Genomic DNA, 27,664 nt, shown 5'->3' with positions numbered 1-27,664 from the left:
CTCTCAATTGTGCATCTGTAAAAGTTTGTGTGTTTTTGGTGACGAGCCACATTTCTTCAGCCTCCTGAGATTGAAGAGGAGTTGCTGCGCCTTCTTCACCTGTCTGTCTGTGTGGGTGGACCATTTCAGTTTGTCCGTGATGTGTACGCCAAGGAACTTAACTTTGCACCTTCTCCACTATTGTCCCGTCGATGTGGATAGGGGGCTGCTCCCTCTGCTGTTTCCTGAAGTCCACGATCATCTCCTTTGTTTTGTTGACATTGAGTGTGAGGCTATTTTCTTGACACCACACTCCGAGGGCCCTCACCTCCTCCCGGTAGGCCGTCTCATCGTTGTTGGTAATCAAGCCTACCACTGTGTCGTCTGCAAATTTGATTGATTTGGAGGCGTGCATGGCCACGCAGTCATCGGTGAACAGGGAGTACAGGAGAGGGCTGAGAACGCACCCTTGTGGGACCCCAGTGTTGAGGATCAGCGGGGTGGAGATGTTGTTTCCTACGCTCACCACCTGGGGGCAGTTCGTCAGAAAGTCCAGGACCCAGTTGCAGAGGGCGGGGTCGAGACCCAGGGTCTCGAGCTTAATGATGAGTTTGGAGGGTACTATGGTGTTAAATGCTGTCGTCGATGAACAGCATTCTTACATAGGTATTCCTCTTGTCTGGATGGGTTAGGGCAGTGTGATTGCGATTGTCTCGTCTGTGGACCTATTGGGGCAGTAAGTAAATTGGAGTGGGTCTAGGGTTTCAGGTAGGGTGGAGGTGATATGGTCCTCTCAAAGCACTTCATGATGAAGGAAGTGAGTACTAGTCATTTAGCTCAGTTACCTTAGCTTTCTTGGGAACAGGAACAATGGTGGCCCTCTTGAAGCATGTGGGAACAGCAGACTGGGATAAGGATTGATTGAATATGTCTGTAAACACACCAGCCAGCTGGTCCGCGCATGCTTTGACGCGGCTGGGGATGCCGTCTGGCCCGGCAGCCTTGCGAGGGTTAACACGTTTAAATGTTTTACTCACGTTGGCTGCAGTAAAGGAGAGCCCGCAGGTTTTGGTAGAGGGCCGTGTCGGTGGCACCGTATTGTCCTCAAAGCGAGCAAAGAAGTTGTTTAGTTTGTCTGGCAGCAAGACATCGTGGTCCGCGATGGGGCTGGTTTTCTTTTTGTAGTCCGTGATTGACTGTAGACCCTGCCACATACCTCTCGTGTCTGTGCCGTTAAATTGCGACTCTACTTTGTCTATACTGACGCTTAGGTAGTTTGATTGCCTTGTGAATGGAATAGCTACACTGTCTGGTCATGTTTCAGGTCGCCTTGCCCTGATTTAAAAGCAGTAGTTTGCGCTTTCAGTTTTGTGCGGATGCTGCCATCAATCCACAGTTTCTGCTTGGGAAGGTTTTAATAGTTGCTGTTGGTACAACATCACCAATGCACTTGCTAATAAACTTGCTTACCGAATCAGCGTATTCATTAATGTTATTGTCCGACGCTATGCGGAACATATCCCAGTCCACGTGATCGAAGCAATCTTGAAGCGTGGAATCCGATTGGTCGGACCAGCGTTTCCTGTTTTAGCACGGGCGTTTCTGTCTATAGGCTGGGAGCAACAAAATTGAGTTGTGATCAGATTTTCCGAAAGGAGGGCGGGGAGGGCTTGTGTCGTGGCATTTAGGATAACAATGATCCAGGGTTTTGCCAGCCACGGGTCGTGCATTCAATATGCTGATCAAATTTAGGGAGCCTTGTTTTCAGATTAGCCTAGTTAAAATCCCCAGCTACAATAAATGCAGCCTCAGGATATGTGGTTTCCAGTTTACATAGAGTCCAATGAAGTTCTTTCAGGGCCGTCGATGTGTCTGCTTGGGGGGGGATATACACGACTGTGGTTATAATCTAAGAGAATTATCTTGGTAAATAATGCGTTCAGCATTTGATTGTAAGGAATTTTAGGCCAGGTGAACAAAGACTTGAGTTCCTGTATGTTGTTATGATCACACCACGTCTCGTTAATCATAAGGCATACACCCCCGCCCTTATTCTTACCAGAGAGATGTTTTTTTCTGTTGGAGAGATGCGTGAAGAAACAAGGTGGCTGTACCGACTGATAACGTATCCTTAGTGATCCATGTTTCCGTGAAACAAAGAACTTTACAATCTCTGATGTCTCTCTGGAAGGCAAACCTTGCTCGGATTTCGTATACCTTGTTGTCAAGAGACTGGACATTGGCGAGTAGTATACAGTCGTGGTCAAAAGTTTTGAGAATGACACAAATATTTATTTCCACAGTTTGCTACTTCAGTGTCTTTAGATATTTTTGTCAGCTGTTACTATGGAATACTGAAGTATAATTATAAGCATTTCATAAGTGTCAAAGGTTTTTATTGACAATTACAGGAAGTTGATGCATAGAGTCAATATTTTTAGTGTTGACCCTTCTTTTTCAAGACCTCTGCCATCCGCCCTGGCATGCTATCAATGAACTTCTGGGCCACACCCTGACTGATGCAGCCCATTCTTGTATAATCAATGCTTGGAGTTTGTCTGAATTTGTGGGTTTTTCTTTGTCCACCCGCCTCTTGAGGATTGACCACAAGTTCTCAATGGGATTAAGGTCTGGGGAGTTTCCTGGCCTTGGACCCAAGATATTGATGTTTTGTTCCCCGAGCCACTTAGTTATCACTTTTGCCTTATGGCAAGGTGCTCCATCATGCTGGAAAAGGCATTGTTCGTCACCAAACTGTTCCTGGATGGTTGGGAGAAGTTGCTCTCGCAGGATGTGTTGGTACCATTCTTTATTCGTTGCTGTTTTCTTAAGCAAAATTGTGAGTGAGCCCACTCCCTTGGCTGAGAAGCAACCCCAAAGGTGAATGGTCACAGGATGCTTTACTGTTGGCATGAAAAAAGACTAATGGTAGTGCTCACCTTGTCTGGCCAAACAAGCTTTTTTCCGGATGCCCCAAACAATCGGAAAGGGGATTCATCAGAGAAAATGACTCTACCCCAGTCCTCAGCAGTCCAATCCCTGTACCTTTTGCAGAATATCAGTCTGTCCCTGATGTTTTTCCTGGAGAGAAGTGGCTTCTTTGCTGCCCTTCTTGACACCAGGCCATCCTCCAAAAGTCTTTGCCTCACTTGTGCATGCAGATGCACTCACACCTGCCTGCTGCCATTCCTGAGCAAGCTCTGTACTGATGGTGCCCCAATCCCACAGCTGAATCAACTTTAGGAGACGGTCCTGGCGCTTGCTGGACTTTCTTGAGTTCCCTGAAGCCTTCTTCACAACAATTGAACGGCTCTCCTTGTAGTTCTTGATGAGCCGATAAATGGTTGATTTAGGTGCAATCTTACTGGCAGCAATATCCTTGCCTAGGAAGACCTTTTTATGTAAAGCAATGATGACGGCACGTGTTTCCTTGCAAGTAACCATGGTTGACAGAGGAAGAATAATGATTCCAATCACCACCCTCCTTTTGAAGCTTCCAGTCTGTTACTCGAACTCAATCAGCATGACAGAGTGATCTCCAGCTTTGTCCTCATCAACACTCACACCTGTGTTAACGAGAGAATCACCGACATGATGTCAGGTGGTCCTTTTGTGGCAGGGCTGAAATGCAGTGGATATGTTTTTGGGGGATTCAGTTAATTTGCATGGCAAAGAGGGACTTTGCAAGTCATCTGATCACTCTTCATAACATTCTGGAGTTTATGCAAATTGCCACCATACAAACTGAGGCATCAGACTTTGTGAAAATTTATATTTGTGTCATTCTCAAAACCTTTGGCCATGACTGTACTCGGGAGTGGTGCGCCCGTGTCCATCCATTGTCCTGGTTGGTGGACCAAAGAGAGGATCCGCTTCGGGAAAGTTGTATTTCTGGTCGTAATGTTGGTGATTTGACATTGCTCTTATATCCAATAGTTCCTCCCGGCTGTATGTAATAAAACTTCACATTTCCTGGGGTAACAATGTTAGAAATAATACATAAAAAAACAAATACTGCATAGTTTCCTAGGAACGCGAAGCGAGGCGGCCATCTCTGTCGGCGCCGGAGAGTGAAGAGAGTAAAAGAATGACAACACATCCACACTAGGACATGAAAGACTGATGTTTGTCAAAGGTTGAGGATGAAAACATGTTAGCAATTCAAACAAGTTTGAAATGATGCGTTCAGTATGTACACTTCACCGGTTTTCAGTTTTTGGTAAATGAGCCTCATGAAAATATTCTCGGAGGATGTATGGTAGACTGGTATGTCCATGTCCATGTACGATTTTAGATAAGCATGCTCCGTTCAAAAAAATGCAGAACTAAGAACAGATACAGCCCTTGGTTCACCCCAGACCTGACTGCCCTCGACCAGCACAAAAACATCCTGTGGCGGACTGCAATAGCATCGAATAGTCCCCGTGATATGCAACTGTTCAGGGAAGTCCGGAACCAATACACGCAGTCAGTCAGGAAAGCTAAGGCGAGCTTCTTCAGGCAGAAGTTTGCATCCTGTAGCTCCAACTCCAAAAAGTTCTGGGACACTGTGAAGTCCATGGAGAACAAGAGCACCTCCTCCCAGCTGCCCACTGCACTGAGGCTAGGTAACACGGTCACCACGTATAAATCCATGATTATCGAAAACTTCAATAAGCATTTCTCAACGGCTGGCCATGCCTTCCGCCTGGCTACTTCAACCTCGGCCAACAGCTCCGCCCCCCCCGCAGTTCCTCGCCCAAGCCTCTCCAGGTTCTCCTTTACCCAAATCCAGATAGCAGATGTTCTGAAAGAGCTGCAAAACCTGGACCCGTACAAATCAGCTGGGCTTGACAATCTGGACCCTCTATTTCTGAAACTATCTGCCACCATTGTCGCAACCCCTATTACCAGCCTGTTCAACCTCTCTTTCATATCGTCTGAGATCCCCAAGGATTGGAAAGCTGCCGCAGTCATCCCCCTCTTCAAAGGGGGAGACACCCTGGACCTAAACTGTTACAGACCTATATCCATCCTGCCCTGCCTATCTAAGGTCTTCGAAAGCCAAGTCAACAAACAGGTCACTGACCATCTCGAATCCCACCGTACCTTCTCCGCTGTGCAATCTGGTTTCCGAGCCGGTCACGGGTGCACCTCAGCCACACTCAAGGTACTAAACGATATCATAACCACCATCGATAAAAGACAGTACTGTGCAGCCGTCTTCATCGACCTTGCCAAGGCTTTCGACTCTGTCAATCACCATATTCTTATCGGCAGACTTTCGGCAGGCAGGTTTTTCGGATGACTGCCTTGCCTGGTTCACCAATTACTTTGCAGACAGAGTTCAGTGTGTCAAATCGGAGGGCATGCTGTCCGGTCCTCTGGCAGTCTCTATGGGGGTGCCACAGGGTTCAATTCTCGGGCCGACTCTTTTCTCTGTATATATCAATGATGTTGCTCTTGCTGCGGGCGATTCCCTGATCCACCTCTACGCAGACGACACCATTCTATATACTTTCGGCCCTTCATTGGACACTGTGCTATCTAACCTCCAAACAAGCTTCAATGCCATACAACACTCCTTCCGTGGCCTCAAACTGCTCTTAAACGCTAGTAAAACCAAATGCATGCTTTTCAACCGATCGCTGCCTGCACCCGCATGCCCGGCTAGCATCACCACCCTGGATGGTTCCGACCTAGAATATGTGGACATCTATAAGTACCTAGGTGTCTGGCTAGACTGCAAACTCTCCTTCCAGACTCATATCAAACATCTCCAATCGAAAATCAAATCAAGAGTCGGCTTTCTATTCCGCAACAAAGCCTCCTTCACTCACGCCGCCAAGCTTACCCTAGTAAAACTGACTATCCTACCGATCCTCGACTTCGGCGATGTCATCTACAAAATGGCTTCCAACACTCTACTCAGCAAACTGGATGCAGTCTATCACAGTGCCATCCGTTTTGTCACTAAAGCACCTTATACCACCCACCACTGCGACTTGTATGCTCTAGTCGGCTGGCCCTCGCTACATATTCGTCGCCAGACCCACTGGCTCCAGGTCATCTACAAGTCCATGCTAGGTAAAGCTCCGCCTTATCTCAGCTCACTGGTCACGATGGCAACACCCATCCGTAGCACGCGCTCCAGCAGGTGTATCTCACTGATCATCCCTAAAGCCAACACCTCATTTGGCCGCCTTTCGTTCCTGTTCTCTGCTGCCTGTGACTGGAACGAATTGCAAAAATCGCTGAAGTTGGAGACTTTTATCTCCCTCACCAACTTCAAACATCAGCTATCTGAGCAGCTAACCGATCGCTGCAGCTGTACATAGTATATTGGTAATAGCCCACCCATTTTCACCTACCTCATCCCCATACTGTTTTTATTTATTTACTTTTCTGCTCTTTTGCACACCAATATCTCTACCTGTACATGACCATCTGATCATTTATCACTCCAGTGTTAATCTGCAAAATTGTTATTATTCGCCTACCTCCTCATGCCTTTTGCACACATTGTATATAGACTCCCCCTTTGTTTTCTACTGTGTTATTGACTTGTAAATTGTTTACTCCATGTGTAACTCTGTGTTGTCTGCTCACACTGCTATGCTTGATCTTGGCCAGGTCGCAGTTGCAAATGAGAACTTGTTCTCAACTAGCCTACCTGGTTAAATAAAGGTGAAATAAAATAAAAAATATACTCCACACTATCTGCTGCAATAGCCTATCAACACCAAGATGTGTTTATGTTGCTAAAGTGCTTCTGAAATTATGCCTATGCAGGCATCAAACCTTAACAGGAGGAAATAATTCCAGTATTTGTGACGAGAAATAGAACAGCACTGACATCTGGCAGATAAGGGTAATAAGTAGCAATACTTTCTTCAGAAAATCAGTATGTGCAGTTCAACGTGAATAAAACATTTTCCCCAACTGCTACCATTTGACACTAAATGTAAATAAGAAATACTGCTTGTATTTTGTTTTTAAACTTTTTACAGAGATGAAACAAATATATAATTTATGCTTCATTTGTGAAAGAAATTGTAACCTATTTATTTTCGATCCTTCCCTCTGTCAGATCGGGTCGCAAATGATAGAGCCACCCACATGTATGTGAGTTTTCGCCATAGAGATCATGACTAGGAAATAACACATTTTTGCATGGACATTGCCAGTAGGAAAAGTAAACGGGTTGGGAGCCATCAGCTAATGATCAGAGAGCATTGTCTTTTTAAAATTGGTTTGTGTAGTTGTAAATGGCTTTAAGATATGACCGCCAACTTGTCGCCACAAATTAATTACAATATGTGGTTCAACATTCCAGCATCGCAGGTGCATCAAACTAAGAAGAAAATATACTACTTTAAAATAAAGATACCCTCAATGACGCTGCCCATGCTGTCACATACGCGATAATGGCACGTGTAGATCTACAACGTTGCGATTTCTATACTTCTCTATGGTTCTCACTAAGGGGGAATAAGGGGAAAACTCAGGGCAACAGGTGTATTCATTATGTCTTGCAACGGAAACCATTTATCGTTTAAGAACCAAATGGTGCGAAACAGCGTGGGACCTACCTGAATTTGTCCAATAGAAACTCGTTTTCGTCACCAAGCTTTTCGGTTCGGAGTAAACGGTTTCTGTTGCAAAACCTTTAGCAACAGACGAAACGTTTTGCAACAGAAAAGGCGTAATGAATACATCCCATGAATACCGACAAGGAATGCAACTAATTTCCTCATCACTAACTATGCTTTATCCTTGGAATATGCGACAGGCATTTTTGATTTCATAGTTTGTTTTGTCCACCATGGCAAAGCAGTACGACGTTTTGCTCAGGCTGTTGGTTTTAGGAGATTCCGGGGTTGGGAAAACGTGTTTGTTGTGCAGGTTCACGGATAACGAATTTAATTCATCGCATATCTCTACTATTGGTAAGCTGTTGTTGATTGCAATCGGTTAGTTAGTTTGACAATTGATTAATGCAAGTTTGCCGCAAAATATGCGGCTCCCACAATAAGGGATTAAAATCAAGTAATTCTATACGAAAAGAGAATGGACTTTCTTGTAGATTTATCATGCGGTTCTTCACCAATCTTGGTTGAGGGATATGTTTCTGAAACACTACTACGCCGTAGTCCTAACTGTCAAAGGTTGTCTTTGTTATTGCTACAAACTTAAACAGGAAATGTTTCACCGAGTGAGAATCTACCACAACTTTGAACCAGATTTAAAAAAAAAATATATATATATTTTTTTTTCTTCTCAGTTTCCATTTTCAACATGTAATTCGTCCCTGGGCCCTGGCTATGTACAGTTTGTTTAGACACCCCAGTGAGCGCTCTGTGGACAGTGGAAGTGCTTAAAATGAGTAGGGCCTTGGTCACATTTTTTTCAGAATCTGAGAGTGGAATACTTACACCCTGGTCTCTGACATGTAGTTTCAGCAGTCCCATTACAAGACAGAATGTTGAACGAACTTCATTTCAAATTAGTTTACACCTGTTGTCCGCCGATTTTTGTCCCTATGTCGGAGGTAATCTGATACAAAATGTCAGTGTTATCAACCCGAACTAAGGTATTCTTGTCTATATTTCTGGTTTTAATTTTCAATACTGATGCAATTCGCACATGACAAAACACTTTCGCAATATATAGCCAAGCCTTTACTGAATAGCAAACACGTCCAGCTAATTGCGAGGAGAAAAGTGCTTCAGTACGCTATAATCGGTTAGTGTGTTGCGCATCACATGCAACTCTTCAACAGATTGAAAATATGAGCGACAGAGGCTAGCGCCGCCGAAAAAAACTCAGCTAAACAACACTTTCCTGTGGGTACTCTATATCCACCAAAAGGACCAGTAGCATGGACAATAGTGATCGGCCATTCGCAATAACAACTTTTTGAACGGATTTGTTTAGTGATGGTCGTTAATAGGGGTGAAACGGTTACCGGTTCACGGTTTTAGTATTACCGTAGTCCGTGTTTTGAAAAACTCAACCAAAGTTAGCAACAGTCTGAAGCAGGCGTAGGGTTTGTGGGTTTTGTTATGTGTAGAAACATTGCGGAAGGCAATGCTCGGGAGATTTCTCTGCCTTCTAAGAGGACCAAATCTGAAGTGTGGTCGTACTTTGGGTTTTACAAGAGTGCTGAGGGAAACCTAATCGAAGATGGTCACACTTTCTGCAGAATCTGCAACAACAAAAAATCGCTGTGAAAGGGGGCAACATTTCAAGTCTCTTGAGTCATCTTCGTGACCACCACCCGCTACTTTAAACTGAATGCAAGGTAAGTTACATTTTAGCTCAATGCATGATGTGGCGACTTTGGAATGTTGGGGAAATGTAATGGTTTTGTCTAACTTACTAATAGCTTGTCAATCATGTAAACTGAAGCTTTCAGTGCTACCTACTCTTGTATAAACACTACAGTTGTTCTGCTGTTGTATGCATTGTGTGTCTGCAGACTATATTTGCCCATTGCACACGTTATGTAGTTTAGTCACCCAACCAACATATTTTGTTCATTTAAAATCCGTCAGTCGTCGAATTGGTTGTAAAAGTGTTCCAACAGGAGAAACACGATAAGACTCCTGTATTTATGTAAATTGTTGGGCTCATTGCATTTACTATCACTGTCTAAAGATGCATTTGTATTTATGTCAATTGCATGGTCATTGCATATACTGTATGTACAGTCGTGGCCAAAAGTTTTGAGAATGACACATTAATTTCCAGTTTGCTGCTTCAGTATCTTTAGATATTTGTCAGATGTTACTCTGGAATAGTGAAGTATAATTACAAGCATTTCACAAATGTCAAAGGCTTATTTTTTTTTATATTTTTTTTTTGCATTTTCCAATTATTAAGAACATTCAAAACAAAAGTGACAACGTATTAGACAACGATAGGACAAAGTGACAGTAACAGACGAGCGTAACAAAAATAAATAATAATTATATAAACATACAATAAGAAAAAAAAATAATAACGAGACATTGCATCACCTGCCGTAGGCTACATATTATACATTACGTGTGAAACATTGTGGGGATTATATATAGATTCAATCAATGATATGTGGGGGGAGATTCTCCATAGAGTCAAAAGGTTGCCAAATTCTGTAAAATGTCTAACTTATTCCTCAAGCAGTAAGTGATTTTTCTCCAAATGGTACAACTATTAACTTCCGATAGCCACATTGCAACTGGCAGGGAGGAATCCAATTTCCATTTCTTGGCAATCGCTAGCAATATTTCTGTTAGCTTTATAGTATGGCTTTGCCTAAGATTGGTGTTAGTAAAGTTACCCAGTAGACAGACCTCCGGGTCTAAAGGGAATGCAACCCCGTGAATTGAGGATATGGTATCGCATACCCCCTGCCAGAAACCGTGTAGTTTTGAACACTGCCAAGTGGAATGGAGGAATGTTCCTTCATCTGAGCCACATGTAAAACATAGGGAGGAGATATCTGGGTTGAACTTGTGCAGTCTAGATGGGGTGATATAGAGCTGATGGAGGAAATGAAACTGGATCAGTCTGTATCTGGAGTTCAATGTGAATGTAACACCATCCCTGCATAGGTCACTCCATAGATCCTCATCAAGATCAATACCCAGATCTTTTTCCCATCTAAGTCGGGGTTTATCTAGCCCAGGCAGTGTTAGTCCTGACATAAGAGCATCGTATACATGGGAAATGGTCTTGAACAGTGGTTGGTCTGCATGGCAGAGTTGTTCAATAGGTGACATCTTAGGTAGGTTCCATTGTCCCTTGAGAGTCACCCTAATAATGTTTCGTAGTTGTAGGTAGCTAAAGAAGTCGCTGTTAGGCAAGTGGTATTTCTCTTTCAGCTGATCAAAAGACATAAGAACTCCCTCCTCGTAACAATGTTCCAGAAGAGTGATCCCCTTATCAGACCATGGTCTAAAGTTACTATTCTGGAAAAACATAGGGTTCAATATATTGTTCCATAAAGGGGTTTTAGGGGAAAGGAATCCCCCTCGTCCGAACAGCTCATGCAGTTTGCACCATGCCAGGACAGAATGTATGATTAAAGGGTTGTCTGTGATGGTTTTTATAGATTTTCTGTCCCATTTGTAAAACAATTCTGCCCCAGTGTCATCATTTACCTCAAGCTTTTCAATGTTCAACCATGAGGGAGAGGGACCATTGTCAAACCTCTGAGCCAGAAACCTAGACTGTGCAGCCCAGTAGTACATTCTAAAATTGGGGAGGTTTAAGCCCTCTTGACTGTAATCAAGGGTCAGTTTATCCAGGCCAACCCTAGGGGTTTTGCCGTGCCAGATAAACCGTCTGGTCAGCTTGTCGAGAGAGGGAAAGAAATGCTGCAGGAACAGGGATAGGGAGAGATTGAAACATATAGAAATCTGGGCAGGACATTCATTTTAATTACATTGATTATACCCAGTAGAGTGAGAGGTAAGTCCATCCATTTACAAAGGTCAACCTCCACCTTTTGCAACAATCTGGCCAGATTGAGTTTATAGAGGTTGTTCAGATTACCATCCACCATTATGCCCAAATATGTGAAGCCCATAGGCGACCATCTAAAAGGAAACTTGTGCTTGATGGTATGATGGTCAAAGACAGACAACGGTGAGGTTTCGCTTTTATCAAAATGGACCTTATATCCAGAGAAAGAACTATAACACTGTAGTAGGATCTGCAAGTGAGAGAGGGAATGTTCTGGGTCTGTTAGAAATAAGATAAGGTCATCTGCAAAGAGTGATAATTTATGGGTATGGGGGCCCACCTCAAAGCCATGTATGTCAGGGCACGTTCTAATAGCCTCAGCCAACGGTTCGATGGCAAGGGGCAAAGAGGTGGGGGCTAATTGGGCAACCTTTCTGTTCCCCCTATAAGGAGGGAAAGAGGAGGAAGTAATCCCATTGGTAGCAATCCTAGCTTTAGGAGATTTGTAGAGTGATTTTAATCAAATTTACAAACACGGTACCTAAACCAAACTTTTCCAAGACTCGAAAGAGGTATGGCCATTCAACCCTATCAAAGGCCTTTTCAGCGTCGAGGGAGACTGCGACACTAGGTATTTTGTTTTTGTTAGCAAGGTGAATTATATCAAAGAACCTTCTGAGATTATTGGAGGACAATCTATTAATTATGAAGCCAGTCTGATCTGGGTTGACCAACAGGGGAAGACATGACTCCAGTCTCTTAGATAGCATCTTGGTGACCAGTTTACAATCTGTGTTAAGGAGAGAGATTGGTCTATAGGAGGTGCACTTTAGCGGGTTTTTCACTTTCTTGTGGATTACAGTAATCACTGCTTGAGAGAAGGACTCTGGAAAGCAGTTGTTTTCTCTGGCTTTTTTAAGTACCTCCATAAGGTAGGGGACCAACAGCTCCCTAAATTCTTTATAGAACTCTGGAGGGAAGCCATCCTCCCCAGGAGATTTATTAGAAGGTAAGGATTTAATGGCCTCCAACAATTCAGGAACTGAGAAGTGTTCACTCAGGCGCTCGCTGTCTTCCCCTGACAGGCATGGGAGGTTGAGAGAGGAGAGAAAGGAGTCGATCTCTGATAGATCATGGCTTGATTGGGAAGTGTAGAGGTCTTCATAGTATTTCTTAAAAGTATTATTAATTACAGTAGGGTCGAAAGATATCTCATTAGTAAGAGTTTATGGCATTAATTGTCCTCTTACTTTCCTCTGCTTTCAGTTGCCATGCCAATACTTTGAGCTTTCTCTCCAAGCTCGTAATAACGCTGTTTTGATTTTGTGATGGCCCTCTCAGCTTGATATGTGTTCAGAATATTATATTTAAGTTTTTTTTATTTACCAAAAGCCTGTATAGATCTTTAGTCGGGCCTCTTTGGTAGGTTTTCTCTAGCTCGGAGATTTCAGATTCAAGGGCACTCAGTTCCGCACCGTGTTTTCTCTTCAGCCCTTTAGTATAGGAAATGATCTGTCCCCTCAGATAGGCCTTCAATGTGTCCCAAAGAATGAAACTGTCAGGAGCGGAGGGTTTGTTTGTCAAAGTAAAAATATTGATCTGCTCTTTGATGAATGCACAAAATTCAGGTTGCTTTAGGAGTGTAGAATTTAGTCTCCATCTATATGCTTCATTTACCTGGGTAGGAATGGAGATTGATAATACTAGAGGAGAATGGTCACTAAGCAATCTGGGGAGATACTCGACATCTAACACTCTATGAAACAGTTGTGTCGAAAGTAAAAAGTTATCTATGCGTGTGTGTGTCTTGTGTGGGTGTGAATCAAAAGAGTAGTCCCTATCCTGTGGGTGCAACTGTCTCCAGATGTCTAGTAAATTGAGATCTTTCATGAATGACATGGGGTGAGCTTGCCGGCTTTGGTAAGAAGTGAGGGTTTATCAGAAGACCTATCAAGAACTGTATCTAAGCAACAATTAAAATTTCCTCCAACCAGTAGCCATCCTGGTGGTGCTTGAGCAACCTGAAGGAAGACATTCTGAATAAACATATGGTCATTGAAGTTAGGAGCATAAATATTCAGTAGGGTCCAAGACTCTGAAAACATATGCCCCTGCACCAAAACAAACCTGCCAGAGGGATCAGAGATGGTGTTGTTGACGCAGAAGGGGGTGTGTCTACTTATCAAAATTGCAGTTCCTCTTGCTTTGGAGTTAAAAGAGGATGCAAAAAATGTGTCCTACCCATTCCCTCTTCAATTTCTTGTGTTCACTGACTGTAAGATGTGTTTCTTGTAAAAACATAATGTCAACCTTTAATTTCTTAAGGTATGTATAGACTCTTTTCCTTTTAATCTGGCTGTTAAGACCTTTTACGTTGAATGTTACATATTTTAGTGGATTAAGCATAGGTTGGGTTTCAAATATGTAACTGAATGGAAATCTATCATATGCAGATAATTAGGAAATGTTTCAACTTTGGTTTGAGCACAAAGGTGACCTGTGTGTCTCTTTAGGAAGGAAACAATAAACTTAGAAAAAAGGAAGAAAAATAAAATAAAATAAAAATCCCACCCACCCCGATAAAACAACAATCCTAACAATCAAACATGAATACACTTGTAGAGATACGTTGCTGCTCGCTTCCCATCTTGCTCTTATTAGCTAAACCTTGGTGTAAACTAAAACCTGCGAGCTCTAAGTTGAAAACAAACGTTGTGAATAGATATTTATGGCTGAATATTTACTGCCCACGGTAAGGGCTGCTTGAGTCTCTTTTCGAAAGATTAACATAAATGAGGGGGAAAGCAGTGGGCCTAAGCCCACTTATTTGCTTCGCCCAGTGGATATGGACTAAACCAAAATATACTCTCCTGTAAAAGTAATAGAACTCACTCCGGGAAGATACGGTTAGTTGAAAATGTACAAATCAATTATAGTGACCGGGAGATACCAGCAGTTCAATCCGAATAAGAGAACACAAACTAACTGCATTTTATCCCCCAGAGAGACCGTTCTGGCTCAGACGTTGCTCAGTTCTTTGAGAAAAGTGTGCTCTTCCCCCGGTGTGTTGAAGAGATGGCTTCGGCCTTTGTACTGAACTTTCATCCGCGCAGGGTGGATGAGGTAGCCGGTGATGTTCTTCTCCTTCAGTGCTTTGTCGGCAGGTCTGAACTGCTTGCGACATCTGGTGAGATCCGCGCTCATACCCGGGAAAAGGCTGACCCTCTTTCCATCGATGGTGATGTCCCCTTTGGCTCTTGCGAGTTCCAGTATCTTCTCTCGGTCTTGGAAACGGAGGAACCTGATCAGGACGGCTCGTGGGGGCTCATCTGGCCGGGGTTTCGGCGCTGATGTTCTGTGGGCGCGTTCGATTTCCAGCGGCTTGGTGAAGTTGATTATGCCTAGGACCTCCGGGATCCATTGAGTGAAGAAACGGACCGGGTCACGGCCCTCGCTGTCCTCTTTCAATCCCACCACACGGATATTACTACGTCTACTCTGGTTCTCCATCTGATCTACCTTGTTTTTGAGGTAGGCATTGTCCTTTTGCAGTCGTATCAAGACCTGGTCATGTCTAGCGATGGTATCTTCAACTGTGCTAATGCGCAACTCTGCCTCAGTCGTTCTCAAAAGGAGATCATTCATGGAGGATTTCAGGTCGTCAATGGAAGAATGGAGTTCAGCCGATTTCTTATCAATTTTCAGAGAAAGACCTCTGTTACCATCCTGAATTTCCCGGAGGAGAGTAGCCAGCATGTCGGCAGGCTCGCAAGAGGCTGCTGAGAGCAACAGTCTGGAACTGTCGTCTGAGTTATGAGGGCTAATGCTAATCTTGCTAGCTGTAGCGTTATCGTTATCTTGGGAATCAACGATGTTTTGGTCGTCCTTCTTGCCTCTCGGTCGGAGGTCCATGGCTCTTTGGGAAGGTAAGTACTTGACAATTTATCAGCCGATGTTAGAATATTGTTTCAACGTTGTTATTTAGGTAAAAATAGAATAGCTTTGAAGAGCTCGGTTTGTCAACGTCTGCTCCGCTCCGCGGCATCACGTGCTCCCCGTGTCAGGCTTTTATTCACAATTACAGGAAGTTGATGCAAAGAGTCAATATTTACAGTGTTGACCCTTCTTTTTCAAGACTTCTGCAATCTTCCCTGGCATGCCATCAGTTAACTTCTGGGCCAAATCCTGACTGATGGCTGCCCATTCTTGCATAATCAATGCTGGAGTTTGTCCGAATTTGTTAGGTTTTGTTTGTCCACCCGCCTCTTGAGGATTGACTAAGTTCTCAATCGGATTAAGGTCTGGGGAGTTTCCTGGCCACTTAGTTATCACTTTTGCCTTATGGCAAGGTGTTCTGTCTTGCTGGAAAAGGCATTGTTCGTCACCAAACTGTTCCTGGGTGGTTGGGAGAAATTGCTCTCGGAAGATTTGTTGGTACCATTCTTTATTCATGGCTGTGTTCTTAGCAAAATTGTGAGTGAGCCCACTCCCTTGGCTGAGAAGGAACCCCCACACATGAATGGTCCCCACACATGATGCTATACTGTTGGCATGACACAGTACTGATGGTAGAGCTCACCTTGTCTTCTCTGGACAAGCTTTTTTCTGGATTCCCCAAACAATTGGAAAGGGGATTCATCAGAGAACATTACTTTACCCCAGTCCTCAGCAGTCCAATCCCTGTACCGTTTACAGAATATCATATCAGTCTGTCCCTGATGTTTTTCCTTGATAAGTGGCTTCTTTGCTGCCCTTCTTGACACCAGGCCATCCTCAAAGTCTTTGCTCACAGATGCACTCACACCTGCCTGCTGCCATTCCTGAGCAAGCTCTGTACTGATGGTGCCCGATCCCGCAGCCGAATCAACTTTAGGAGACGGTCCTGGCGTTTGGTGGACTTTCTTGGGTTCCCTGAAGCCTTCTTCACAACAATTGAACCGCTCTCCTTGTAGTTCTTGATGAGCCGATAAATGGTTGATTTAGGTGCAATCTTACTGGCAGCAATATCCTTGCCTTGGAAGACCTTTTTCTGCAAAGCATTGATGACGGCACGTGTTTCCTTGCAAGTAACCATGGTTGACAGAGGAAGAATAATGATTCCAATCACCACCCTCCCTTTTGAAGCTTCCAGTCTTACTCGAACTCAATCAGCGTGACAGAGTGATCTCCAGCCTTGTCCTCATCAACACTCACACCTGTGTTAACGAGAGAATCACTGACATGTCAGGTGGTCCTTTTGTGGCAGGGCTGAAATGCAGTGGAAATCTTTTTGGGGGATTCAGTTCATTTCCATGGCAAAGAGGGACTCTGCAATTAATTGCAATTCATCTGATCACTCTTCATAACATTCTGGAGTTTATGCAAATTGCCATCCATACAAACTGAGGCAGCAGACTTAGAAAATTTATATTTGTGTCATTCTCAAAATGTTTGGCCACGACTGTGTGAGTGAACAATAATAATTACAATGTAACAACGAGGGGCCATGCATCAGATCTGCCTCACCTTGCCAGGGTTTCCAGGAAGCTTTTGTGTGTCCCGCCATGCCATCAGTGTGTTCGGTGCCAGCGGGCGCATTGTCTCCCTTCGCAGATCACTACTTAAACCTGACAAAGTAAAAATGCTGACATTTCTACATTTTAATCTCAATTGAACAAAGATGCATACATACAGGGCGTTAGGCCAGCAGCACCTTATTTATTTATGGAGAGAACATGCATACAATCAGTGCTGTTCATTTTATTTGTTTACGTATTTTGTTATTTTAATGTCATCACCTGGGGCCTGTTGCACAAAACTAGGATAAGAGATTAAGCCAGGATATCTTGGTGATCCTGGCTCAATTGATCTGTAATCCGGTTGCACTAAAGATGGATAGGGGGCAGGAGGATATGTTATGGTATAAATTACCATGGAGATTTATTCTGTGGAGCTAGCCTGCTCCAGACCAGGCTAAATTCCAGGATCTATTTAATCTCATCCCTAATGTCAGTCAGCAGTCACCACAAATGGAAACCAATAGTTATTTCACTGCTCACTATACATTATCACATATAACTAGACCCACTGTTATTAAACGTTTGTGATCATTAATTTCAATGATTTTGGATAAATGATTTTTAGATGATGTTGCTATCATTAGATAATTTAGTTTCCCATAGACTATAAGGCTATATATAAAATGATAGAGCCACAGAGGGGAAAAAAACACAAGTCATAATATTGTAACCAGTTGTTTTAAAGGAGGACAGTTCTTAAAATGACATGTGGGGCATTTCGTGAAATTGTACTTCAGTATGGTTTCATAAACAAAGACATGCTGATGTGCCAGAATATTAAGTATCACATTGTCATAAGTATCAAAACAATGTAGCTTTTCTGCAGAAAGAACCAGCCTCATAAATTTATGACTTTATCCTTTTTCTTCAGTGTGGCCCTAGTACTCTGTCATATAAACAAATACACATTCCATATGAATATAAAAACACAATGTGTAACAGTATGTTCCTTTATTGAATAAGGACAAAACAAAGCAGGTAAACCATCAGCTCCTTTCGAAACTGAAGTCACAGTGACTCTACAAGATGGAAAGCACAGAATCCAAGCATATTATACAAAATGATACATACACATTCAAAGGTCTGTATATAACACACCCTGCATGTCTGCACACTAAAATAAATGCAGGACAAATCCATACACATCAACTGAACAGACAAATGAATGGATGCAGTAGCCTCCCTGCAGCCTTGTATTACACACAGTATACCGCACAAACATCATAAGAGGCCAAATTCGTCAAAAAACGAACCCCCAAAAAAACTAATTCCTCTGCCACCGCAGGACATATTTAACCAAAATTGAAATGACACACATACTAACTAAAATAATTCAACACATATTGGTCCCTCAGCAGCCGACCACTGTCGTCATCAGGGAAGATTGCCGGATTGTCCCAGTCCATGGCTGGAGGCACTCTGGGGGCCCTCTCCTTCCTCAGGCAGGCCACATTGTGGAGGACAGCACAAGCCACAGTAATATCACATGCCCTAACAGGGCTGACACTTAATTTGTGAAGGCAGTGAAAGCGTGCCTTCAGGAGGCCAAAGGTCATTTCAACTCTGGCCCTGGTCCTGGCATGGGCATGGTTGTAGGCCTGCTGTGCTTCCTGGGGGTCTGTGAAAGGTGTCAGGAGAAAAGGCTGGCAGCCATACCCCCTGTCTCCCAGCAACACACCAGAGAATTCACCTGTCAACACAAAATCTCATCATTACTACCTCATAAACACAGTGATATTCTTGACACAGCCATGATGGTTATAAATAGGGGTTGTGTGGCTTACCTTGTGATAGGCACTGATAGATTTCAGAGGCCCGAAAGATTCTGGAGTCATGGACTGAGCCAGGCCATTTTGCCACAACATTGCTGATCACACAGTCAGCATTGCAGACCATCTGAAATCATAAGATGAGGAATATTACACCAATCAATGCACATCACTGGCAATGCAGAGTGTTCGTCAATGGATGCATAGATACCTGATGCCATCTGCAGAAAACCTGTATCTTTCATATAGATGGTCATCAGGGAAGGCCAGTGGGTCCAACCGGTCCCTGAAGACCCTTTCTCGCCTGAAGGCTCTCCTCAGCACAAGTGCTTCTTCATCCACCACATCTCGCACGAATGGGCATGCCATTGTCAGAGCAGAAAGGAACACACAATTTTGGGCCTTCATATAGGCTAGTGGCCACACCTGGTGCTGGGGGGGTGGGCAAAAGAGGGCAATGCCTTATAACGATGACTTGGTTGTACTGATTGCTGGGAAAATAAAAAAAACCTTAGAAAGATGCCACCGTCCTGTGTGCTCACAATAAGAGCTCATATGTCATGGCTCACTTGACTTTACGAGAATATACCTAATTTTTATTTTGAGCTGTGTCATCTTCTTGGAGCTGGGGGAGGAAAGAAAAATAATGATTAATACATTTGTGTTACAGTTAGCATACAGTGTACATTGAAGGCATATCTCACCTCCCTCTCAAGTTTTTTTATTTCAAGGTCCAGTTTCCTAATTGTCCTCTTTATTTCGAACTCCAGTGCAAGATTTTCCATCTTTTTCTTCTTGTACTGAATGTCTGTCTGCCAGTTCTATTTGGCGCCGGAGGTGGTTGCCATACAACTTTCTGATAGCTTGTGAGCTCTGTGAACACAATACAATTAGCGCAGCTGGAATTTGGCAGGATGTGGTGTCCTTTTATTAATACGCACTGTTGCCAGGCTGGTTTTCCCACTGTATAGCATCTGGGTCCTGTAAAAGAAATTAGATTTTTTGATTTTGATGAGGACTCCTCACCATTGTAGAGTAAATAGTACTTTCACAGTCTTAACATGATACCTCATGCCTTCTGGAATCCAGAGAGATGGTCTCCTCCTCCTCATCGTCTCCATCATGTGCGGTTGCTGCTGCACTGGGGCCTTCACCCTATCACATTTAATCGGATTCATATTGAAGCTAGTAGACAAGACATGCCAGGCCTACAGTATGCCTTTGATGGAGTACTCACTGGATCAGCATCGTCTGGTGCTTGTGCTGGTGGCTCTAACAGGAACACAGTGCTGCCAGACACTGCAAGGCAATAGGTAAACCAAAGTCAGACAGTCCAAATTGATTCAATATGAATGTGGTTGTATCCCATGTAGAGATGGAAGGACATACCTTGAATGAAGCGGGTGGCATCTTGGGAGGAACCTATGCTCGTCTCTTTCCCCCCAGGGATCCCCTCTAAGACGGGCCTGCCTTTATTTAGCTCCAAGGCCATGTCCTCTGCTGGGGTAAGGTCAGCCTTTGGTGACCCACCACCCGTGCCTTGTCTGTGGGTATTCTTTTTCACTGCTAAAACAGTACAGACAATGTGTGAGCAGGCACCTTCTGGGTACAATATATGCTTGTGCTTTGTTAAATATTAGTCAGGGACCATACCATTCTGCAGAATGTTCTTGTATTTGATTTTGACCTGCTGCCATGTCCGTTTTGGCCCGTTCATGTTTAATCTACACACACACACACACACACACACACACACACACACACACACACACACACACACATTTAATGGAGTCACACTGCAAAAAATTACTTGGTATTTTTGTCTTGTTTTCAGTAAAAATATCAAAAAATGTATCATAGCTTTATACAGTGTGATGGAGTTACTTTACACAATTGCACTCATATCTGCAGTGCATTTCAATAAAAAATTTAACCGTTTCATAATTACAGTACAACTGCATTTTTGGAGATGTGAATTAAATATTTGAATTGTAATTGTGATGTTTCAGCGGAGCGGTGAGTGTGTAATTGTGCACTACTTACGCATTCAGGCGGTCTGCAATACTTTGCCACGCTTTTTCTCTTTGCTTTATCACTGTGGCGGTGTTGCCTTTCTTCTTAATTATATCTTTTACCTCCTCGTATGCCTCCATGAGGATTTGTGCTTCCGACGGGGAAAAGTACGCGGCTCTAGTTGCCATGGTAAATCAGTTAATCTGTGATCTGTGGCGGGGTCTATTTGAGTGAGCCGTGAGCGCGCACCTATCCAGGATTGGTTTCACCTGGTTTAATGAATCCGTGTCTGCTCATCCTGGCTTGGTCTTTGTGCAACCAATTAAGCCTGGACGCACATGTTTTGGCTTCATTGAGCTCAGCTGAGTCATTTATCCCGGATGTCTTAATTCTACTTTTGTGCAACAGGCCCCTGCACATTGGATTTGTTTACATATGGTTGTATTGTTCTTACATGCACATTGCTTTACTTGTGTTGATTTTATATGCACATTTTGATTTGCTTACTTAAGGTTGTGTTCATTAACCAGGGAAACTTTTACCTCATGGCCACATGGTGCCATCTTTAATGTTATTATTTAAATGTTAATGCACAAAGTGCACTGTGCTGCTCATTTTATTTGTTTGCTGATTTTCAATAAAACTTGCTAAAATTATTTCAGCGTATCAGTACTTTGAAAATTTTCAGCACATTTTAATAATAGCACGGTTATCAGTATTATCGTGGTAATTTTGGTCACTATAATCGTGATATGAAATTTTCATACGGTTTCATCTATTTTTTTTTAGCTCAAAACAACGATGACTTCAAATAAGTTAAAAAAAATTATTCTCTAAAGAGGGTGAATCCTCAAAGCATGAACAATTAAATAGTAGGGAGAATGCGTCATTCTGGTCCATGCCGTTTTACATAAAATAAAAAAAACTTGTTGTAGTTCTAATTTATTCAGGTAAAAATGTATTTTATGATCTGACAATGCTGGACTACGTTTTGGCCTTTTACATTGGATATTTGACAAGTTTCTTTTGGTTTTATATATTTACTTTTTAAAGCATTTTGAACAGAACCAGCTCAATGAAAATACTCAATTCCCATCACTAATTTACAACTGGTAAAGGAAGTCTAAATATAATTTTATTCAACATTCTGCCTTGTAGAGACTATTCCCAGCTAGCAATGAGGAAGCAGCACTCTTCCGGGGGGATGGAACTGATTTTGATTCGGCCCAAAATCAAAATGAATGACTGCCCAGAATCGGCCCACCTACATCGGGCCGTTTACAGGAATTCAGCAGACTTTTCCGGCATCCCCCCCAGAGGCGGCCCGATGCAAATTTTAAATAAATGTATACAAAAACATTTTGTGTTGGAGGAAACATGCTAACTGTGTCAGCATGCATGTGCCTGGCCCGCCACAGGAGTCGCTACAGCGCGATGGGACAAGGACATCCCGGCCAGCCAAACCCTCCCCTAACTCAGACGACGCTGGGCCAATTGTGCGTCTTCTCATGGGTCTCCCGGTCGGCACGGGTCTCAAACCAGCATCTGTAGCAACACAGTTTGCACTGCGATGCAGTGTCTTAGACCGCTATGCCACTCGGGAGGCTCCATCCACAAAGGTTTTCAAAGGAATCAAAATACTGCACAGGGCTCTTAAAGAATTACATTTAAACGTTAATGGTATTTTTTGATCACAGAAACAATGAGAAAATATGGAAAATTAATGAAATGTTGATTACACATGCTGCTTTATATAATTATCGGCCCGAACCCCAAGTAATATATTTGGGCAAGATAACTCGCACCGGAATCGGACAGAACTCAGTCCCGCCATCCTAGCCATAAGTACCACTGCCAAAGGCGGCCGAGACTCGAGCCACATAACATTGGCCGGGTCTGACCTACAGCCGAGCCCCCCGACTCTCAGCCGGAATCGGCCCAGATCCACTATGTTAGCTGGGTTGCGTCTTTTTTACAGCAACTTCTTTCAGACTGATATCCATGGAGGAACCTTGGTAAGTCTGATATTTAGGCAAATAATTATTCCTCTGAGTGGTTAGATTAAGAGCTATCATCCTAATAACATTTTGTCCTGTGAAAAAAAATACATGGTTTAAATATAGGAATAACTGAAGTTTTCAGCCAACATGTGTATGCATATACACACATTGTACAAAACATTAGGAACACCTGCTCTTCCCATGACACTGACCACACACACACAGGTAATGAAACATGTACAGCGTCTCTCTCGCTCTCTCGCCTGCCTCATCACCATTTAGAGCTGGCATTTGTTAATCAAGGTCGACAGTTTCAAACATTACTAGACGCACAGTTTGGATTCACCAACAACACATAGCTGATGCAACGACTTCACAACAGGATATGATTTTGGTAACAGATTGGCATCATACAGTGCCTTAAAGTATTCACACTTCCACATTTTGTTGTTAGCCAGAATTTTAAAATGGAATAAATTGAGATTTTTTTTGTCACTGCCCTACACACTATACCCCATATTTAATTGTTTTTAGACATTTTTATAAATTAATAAAAAAAATGAAACGCTGAAATATCTTGTAAGTATTCAACCTCTTTTTGTTATGGAATGTTCAGAAGTAAAAATGACTAAGTAACACAAGTTGTGATAATAGTGTTTAAACTTTGTTGAATGGGGGGGGGGCGCTGACATTGAATATCCCTTTGAGCATGGTGAAGTTATTGATTACACTTTGTATGTTTGTAACAATACACAGTCACTACAAAGTTACAGGCGTCCTTCCTAATTCTGTTGCCGGAGAGGAAGGAAACTGCTCAGGGATTTCACCATGAGATCAATGGTGACTTTAAAACAGTTAGTTTAAATGGCTGTGATAGGAGAAAACTGAGGATGGATCAACAACGTTGTACACTCTACATGTTGCCTTTATTTTTGTAAAGTGTTGGTCCCATGTTTCATGAGCTGAAATAAAAGATCCCCAAAATGTTCCATATGCCAACATTTCTCTCAAATGTTGTGCATAAATTAGTTTACATCCCTATTAGTAAGCATTTCTTCAAGCTAAGATAATTCATCCACCTGACAGGTGTGACATATCAAGAAACTGATGAAACAGTATGACTATCACATAGGTGCACCTTATGCTGAGGACAAAAGGCCACTCTAAAATGTGCCATTTGTCACAAGACAATGCCATAGATGCCTCAAGTTGTGAGGGAGTGTGCTGACTGCAGAAATGTCCACCAGAGCTGTTGCCAGATAATTGAATGTTAATTTCTCTACCGTAAGCCGCTTCCAACTTAATTTTAGAGATTTTGGCAGTATGTCCAACCGGCCTCACAAACGCAGACCACGTGTAACCACATCAGCCCAGGACCTCCATCTGGTTTCTTCACTTGCGGGATCATCTAATAACAGCCACCCGGACAGTTTTTGAAACCAAAGTATTTCTGTCTGTAATAAAGCTGTTTTGTGGGGGGGGGGAAATCACTGATTGCCAGGGCTGGGTTTCTCCAGTGGGTGAGCCTGGCTCTCAAGTGGGTGGGCCTAAGTCCACCCATGGCTGTGCCCCTGCCCAGTCATGTTTAAGCCATATATTGAGGCCTAGTGAAAGTATTTCTGTTGACTGATTTCCTTATGTACTGTAATTCAGTGAAATCTTAAATTGTTGCGTTTTATATTTTTGTTCAGTTAAAATTGTATTTCATTTTCAATACATTTGAAAACATTTCTAAATGTGTTTTCACTGCCATTATGGGGTATTGTTTGTAGATTGGTGAGATTATTTTGTTTAATCCCTTTTGAATTCAGGCTGTAACACAACAAAATGTGGAAAAAGTCGAGGGGTGTGAATACTTTCTGAAGGCACAGTATGATGCCGATCTGTTACCTGAAGCATATCCTGGTGTGAAAGTGTTTGCTTCAACTCTGTTGTTTACTGTGTTTGACAGGTGTGGTTGTTGTTAAGGTAATGTTGCAAGCAGCTGACCTTTTGCACCTGAATATTTGATGGGTTTTTACGCTTCAACTGTGAAGCTATCACACACACACACACACTGACATTTAAATTTATATTTTCATGCGGAAGTCGATAGACAGCCCAAGTCACGTCTTCCTTGGCCCTGCAGGAATGCACTGTAGTAAATAACAATTGAATTCCCTTTAGCAAGATGACCTCTAAAGACTGCTTGAAAGGACCTTCAACTGGGTTAAGTGGGTATCTTAGTAACCCAGTCCTCATCAGTATCCACTTCAAGTTTGTGTCACTGTTACCATTAGCCCAGGGGTACGAATGTTAACCTAATAGGGATACTTATTGACTAGTACAGGCTGCTTTGACGCACGAGTAGGATATATTGAGATTAGGCTACACTCTGAGGCTTCGGTAAAACTCCAGTCCAGCAATGGAAAAATGAAGAATAAAGATGCATGAAGGCACAAGCTCAGTATGGCAAACCGGAGGGAGATACAGAATTCAACAATAGGGAGATGGATAGAAGATGCAGCCAAGAGTAATGCATGTTTGTTTGCAAAACTTAATTTTGCTTACTTTTTTAGGAGTTGATTTCAAAATGAGAACATTACAAGTAGATGGCATTAAAGTACGAGTGCAGATATGGTGAGTGAAAAGATCTTCCAGACAATGATTTACCACACTACAGTAGTGATTGACACACTTATCACACATGTACATTTTATGTTCTGTCAAACAGTGTTTCAACAGCTTTACTTGTTGATTAGAAATATTCTGAAATGTGGTCACATGTAAAACTGGGAATTACCTCTGTCTGTGTGCAGGGATACTGCTGGCCAGGAACGATACCAGACCATCACCAAACAGTACTACAGACGGGCTCAGGTGGGTTCTCCATACACCAATAATCCCTGTTCGGGAATGAATAACCTGTACCAGTTAAGTTTCCTTAATATGAAGTGCCTAGTCATGTGCTCACAATCTGTCATGATAGTCCCTCCCCTCTTGATCTTTCACTAGGGAATTCTCCTGGTGTATGACATCACAAGTTCCAGCTCCTTTCAGCACATTTTGAAGTGGGCTAGTGATGTGGATGAGGTAAGGCTAACACCTACTGATAAAACACAGCCCTCTCCATGTCATTCTTTTTGTGCCCCCTTGTCCTTTTCTCAGGTTCTGTGTATGACTGACCTAGTATTTACATCGTTTCTCATTGAACTGGTGCCCGGTCGTCTATTTCTCAACCCTGTCACACTGTTTCAGTTCGCCCCTGACAAGGTGCAGAGGGTCCTGGTGGGGAACAAGGCTGATGAGGAGCAGATGAGGAAAGTTCCTAAAGAACAAGGAAGCAAGGTTGGCCTTTATCTCACTGTTTGACTTCGCCATAACTATTTTCTTCCATACACAGTTGAACATTTTCCATCCTTAATGAGCTCTTGTTACAGCTAGCAAAAACCTATGGAATGGAATTCTTTGAGACAAGTGCCTGCACCAACTGCAACATAAATGAGGTGAGACAGGTCTTAATGAGTCAATACCTTGGATATTGAACAAAAATATAAATGAAACATGCAACAATTTGAATAAGGTGAATAAGCCAAATGTGGAGGTCCTGGGCTGTCTGGTGGATGAATTATCTTGGTAAAGGAAAAATGCTCACTAACAGGGATGTAAACACATTTGTGCACAATATTTGAGAGAAATAAGCTTTTTGTGCGTATGGAAATGTTTTGAAATGTTACTTCTGCTCATGAAAAATGGGACCAACACTACGTGTTTGCGTTTTTATATTTTTGTTTAGTATATTTACGTTATGTTGGGGAACATGAGGCAATTGTGGTGATATATTTTCTTTTACATCTTCTAGTCATTCATCCGGTTGACACAGCTGGTTCTGCAGGCTCACAAGAAAGAGATGAATGCGTTCCAGGGTTCCACTAATTTATACCGAGACATGACTTCTCTGTGGGGAGAGCAGGACAAACAGGCCAGTGACGCAAACTCCCCGAAGCCCTGCACATGTTAGCAGAAGGGCAAAGCTCTCAACCTGGGGGTGTTTGGCTAGAATAATGCCCCTTTCCCTGGGACATAATGGACATTGGAATGAGTAACTTATGAAATGTGAGGGTATGTTCTATGGTTACTGAATATTGCCCTTGCTTATGCTCAGATGAATGTATTATCACTTTTTGGCCTACTCGCTGTTTTCATCTTCATTCATAATTTCATAGTTACTTGGCTTTTTCATGTTTATTACCCTATTCTGCAACACCTAAACTGATGGCGCTGAGTTAAGTAGTCCACATGTAATAAGAACATTTTCCAGCTGAGGGAAAGTTGTCTGCAATACTCTGAAAGCTGCAACTCAGTTACTGGGTATACTTAAGCCTTCTCCTGTATAATTTGTGTTGCCAAAATGTTATTTTTCATATCACAAATGACTTTGCTGTCTACTTGAAATAACAAAAACTATGAATTGTTGGACTATAGTGAAAGACAATCTGAGGCTCTTGAGTGGTCCTTTTATGAGGACAGGGGAGACAGGGTGGGCAGAGGGCAAGGCTAAATTATTAATACACAGAAATGGAATAGAATCCAAGCTATCTGGAAGGGATAATTTACCTATGGAAGACTAACCCTTTACTCAGACAAGCATTAACGCAAAAACTCAATCTAAAACTGAAAATGTTCAACTCAATCTTTGAGTATGTTGTGTGAATTTCACTGCTAATACTAAGTGTTTTTCCAGGTTGAAAACCTTTAGCAAATGCCACAATTGTGCATACACATATACTATTATAAAGGGCATTTAGGGTGTCACTGATTGCTGACTGTTTTTGTGAAGTTTTTTAATCGCTGTGCTAGCAATAAGAATCTTTTTTTTGTTTGTGTGAAAAATAACAAATACTAATTAAAAGTCCACATTAATTTATTGGAGATC

At 42.6% G+C, this 27,664-nt stretch overlaps 1 protein-coding gene across 3 annotated transcripts; it reads left to right on the top strand.

Moving 5' to 3' along the window:
* The first annotated feature begins 7,657 nt into the window (after positions 1–7,657).
* On the top strand, positions 7,658–27,660 carry LOC109904030 (ras-related protein Rab-15). Of its 3 annotated transcripts, XM_020501092.2 has the most exons (8): positions 7,666–7,907; positions 9,164–9,262; positions 25,308–25,368; positions 25,548–25,608; positions 25,744–25,821; positions 25,987–26,076; positions 26,169–26,234; positions 26,591–27,660. In XM_020501092.2, exons 2-8 carry the CDS (start codon positions 9,256–9,258, stop codon positions 26,747–26,749), a joined length of 522 nt encoding a protein of 173 aa, XP_020356681.1. In that variant the 5' UTR covers positions 7,666–7,907; positions 9,164–9,255; the 3' UTR covers positions 26,750–27,660. The 3 variants fall into 3 exon arrangements, with proteins under 3 accessions (XP_020356680.1, XP_020356681.1, XP_020356682.1); XM_020501091.2 differs by lacking the exon at positions 9,164–9,262 and having other exon boundaries at positions 7,658–7,907; XM_020501093.2 differs by lacking the exon at positions 7,666–7,907 and having other exon boundaries at positions 8,348–9,262.
* The last annotated feature ends 4 nt before the right edge of the window (positions 27,661–27,664 follow it).

The sequence above is a fragment of the Oncorhynchus kisutch genome, linkage group LG14 (assembly GCF_002021735.2).
Source record: "Oncorhynchus kisutch isolate 150728-3 linkage group LG14, Okis_V2, whole genome shotgun sequence".
Taxonomy (NCBI): Eukaryota; Metazoa; Chordata; class Actinopteri; order Salmoniformes; family Salmonidae; genus Oncorhynchus; species Oncorhynchus kisutch.
This window is presented reverse-complemented; position numbering and strand designations above follow the sequence as displayed.

What these genes read in the sequence shown, in the direction of transcription:
- LOC109904030 (XM_020501091.2), top strand. Translation starts at nt 7,784, where the DNA reads ATGGCAAAGCAGTACGACGTTTTGCTCAGGCTGTTGGTTTTAGGAGAT. An exon ending in ATCGCATATCTCTACTATTG is followed by an intron (nt 7,908 to 25,307) that starts GTAAGCTGTTGT and finishes TTACTTTTTTAG; the next exon opens with GAGTTGATTTCAAAATGAGA. An exon ending in AGTACTACAGACGGGCTCAG is followed by an intron (nt 25,609 to 25,743) that starts GTGGGTTCTCCA and finishes ATCTTTCACTAG; the next exon opens with GGAATTCTCCTGGTGTATGA.